General features: G+C 45.0%; 1 protein-coding gene across 1 annotated transcript in view; it reads left to right on the forward strand.

Moving 5' to 3' along the window:
- Positions 1–1841: 1841 nt before the first annotated feature.
- The window catches only part of LOC103609717 (IQ domain-containing protein H-like), a gene marked incomplete at both ends in the record, with an annotated part of 58929 nt that continues 58400 nt past the window's right edge, over positions 1842–2370 (forward strand). The window contains one exon of the mRNA XM_008594009.1: positions 1842–1962. Coding sequence (XP_008592231.1) covers positions 1842–1962 — 121 coding nt within the window. The remainder of the gene's footprint in view (positions 1963–2370) is intronic.

The raw sequence follows: 2370 nt of genomic DNA on the forward strand, positions 1-2370 counted from the left end.
TGAGACCGGCTGCACTGCGCTCAGCCAGTGAGCACACCAGCCATCCCTATATAGGATCCGACGGCGGGAGCACTGCTGCGCTCCCAGCGCTGCACTCTCCCGAGTGCGCCACAGGCTCAGCCCCTAGAGTAGAATGGTTTTAACTGAAACAAGTATGGAACAAAAAGAGGGGTGACTTTGGAGGACTGCTCAAAGAAGGGACAAAGAGAGAGTTTGGGTTCCTGGAGTTGCGCATTTCACACACTTGTTTATGATTTAGATGCAAGGTTTTGTGGAGATCTGGTAATTTACAGTAGAGATCAGAGAAAATGTGTACAGAGTGAGGGATATGAAGGGAGGAAAAAATCCCATTGCTTTGGCAGCACCTTCCCTTGCCTCCACGTCGCAAAGCAGAGGCTCGCTGAGTGAGTGGCCTCCCCAGCCCTTCTCCACAGCCCTTTCCACCCCATGCAGCAAGTCATCCTGAAGGAGTGTGGGCCAGAGCTCTCTCCGTTTCTCAGGGCATCGCTGTTTTGCATGTCAAGCCCTTACCAAGCTAACCAATGAGACTCTCCCAACAGGATTCTCTGGGTATTTTGGAAACTGTTCAGATTATTTGGACCGGCCTAGAGTATACGCTCAGATGTTTTTCTTCTGTTGTGGATTTTCAGTGGGCACTGGACCCAAAATCAACCAGATGTTAGAGGGAGTTTGGGGGGGGGCGGGTAGGAGACAATCACTTTTTAATGTTAGGGAAATTGCAAATAAATAGGTATGCAGATGATTTCTAAGATTCCTTCCAGCCTCACCCCACAAAGCTGATTCCTCCAAATTCCTGAGCATTCACTCTTTGATTCAGAAGTTCCCTTGCAATCTAAAGCAAGTTGGAGTTTTTCTTGTCAGTGTTCCGTATTTTGAATATGAATACTACCCATTATATGAGTTTATATCCAGTGCCTTGCCTCACTTCTGGCAAAAATGAAATCTAAAGAGATGGCTTCTATTTGAAAACATTTAGATAGTCTAAGAGGACGAGCATTGTAACTTATGACATCCAAACAAAAATTAACCTGGCAAACTAAGACTTTTTATATCACAAAGCCAGACTTCTTATTCATTAGAGCGTTTCCTACTGTTTTCATTTTGACAAGAGGCTCTATGGTCTTTGGGTTGTTTTGCTGATGATATGGGGCCAGCCTCACATCTAGACAGATGGGACTGTGACCTAGGGGAGATTTCAGGCAGACTGAGGCTGGCCCCACCTAATTCTTCCAACTTACACCTACTAAATCCCACCTTTACAGCTTAGCCTGTAGTTTAAGGATTTGATGATGAAGTTGTGGGGTGCAGATATCCACCAACAAGCGGGAGAGGGCACAGGTTAAAGAGATGGAGGTGCCAAAGAAAGACCCTGCCAACTTTATTATTTCTCCCAGAGTTTGCCTCTTAGGGTCACAGAATTAAATATGTCCCAGTCTGAAGGATCTTAGGGACTAGCTCATTAACACATTTTACATAAAGGGAAACTGAGGCCCAGAGTGGGAAAGCATATTGCCCAAGGACACTCTGCTGGTCAGGCTGCAGTGGGTCTGAAACCTGGGTTTCCTGACACCCAGACAGAAAGGTGCCTTTCAGAGACAACAGGCATGATTAGCAGCAATTTTTAGGGGGCCAAATCACTTTGAAATATGAAAACTGAAATGGCAGGAAAAAGAGAACGTTTTCAAAATGGCTTTCTGACTCTGGGTAAACAGTAACCACATTTTTTTTGCCTGTTGGAGGCCTGGTTTTTAATCACTCCACAAGCAGTTTTCATTTCTGTAGTAAAATTGCTTGTGGTTCTATTTAATTTGTTTCTGCAGGAGCCAGCTTTGGTGAAGATCTCCGAGGAGCTGGCGGGCATTTTAGCACAGCACGCGCAGCCAGTCAATGAGAAACGGTTCCCAACGTGGAGGAAATTCCTCCAAACATTTCTCAGTCAAGGTAAATAAGACTGTAAAGTTTCTACTGAGGATTAGTCCACACAACATTGGATTCTAGTTTTGGGTCAACCTGGGGCCAACTTAAACACTTCGAATCTTCTGTATTGGCTTAGAAAAGTGCTCCTGCAGCAGTCTTTCTTTCTTTTCTAAAGGTTGCCTGAATATTTATCTTGCACGCAGCCTCTTAAGTAAATAGGAAGCAATCATATCAAGCATGGCATGTGGAGCTCAAGATTCTGGGCCTTTTTTTTTTTTTTTGCACCACAGACTTCTTCTGAGATACGGGCTTTAGAATCAGATGACCTGGGTCTGGACCTCATCCATGACCTTGAGTGAGATCCTTAAAGCCTCAGAGGCCCAGTTTCCTCAGTTACACACCTTATAGGGTTTTTGGGAAGATTCTGTGGCA

This window comes from Galeopterus variegatus, unplaced genomic scaffold (assembly GCF_000696425.1).
Source record: "Galeopterus variegatus unplaced genomic scaffold, G_variegatus-3.0.2 Scaffold9985, whole genome shotgun sequence".
Lineage (NCBI taxonomy): Eukaryota > Metazoa > Chordata > Mammalia > Dermoptera > Cynocephalidae > Galeopterus > Galeopterus variegatus.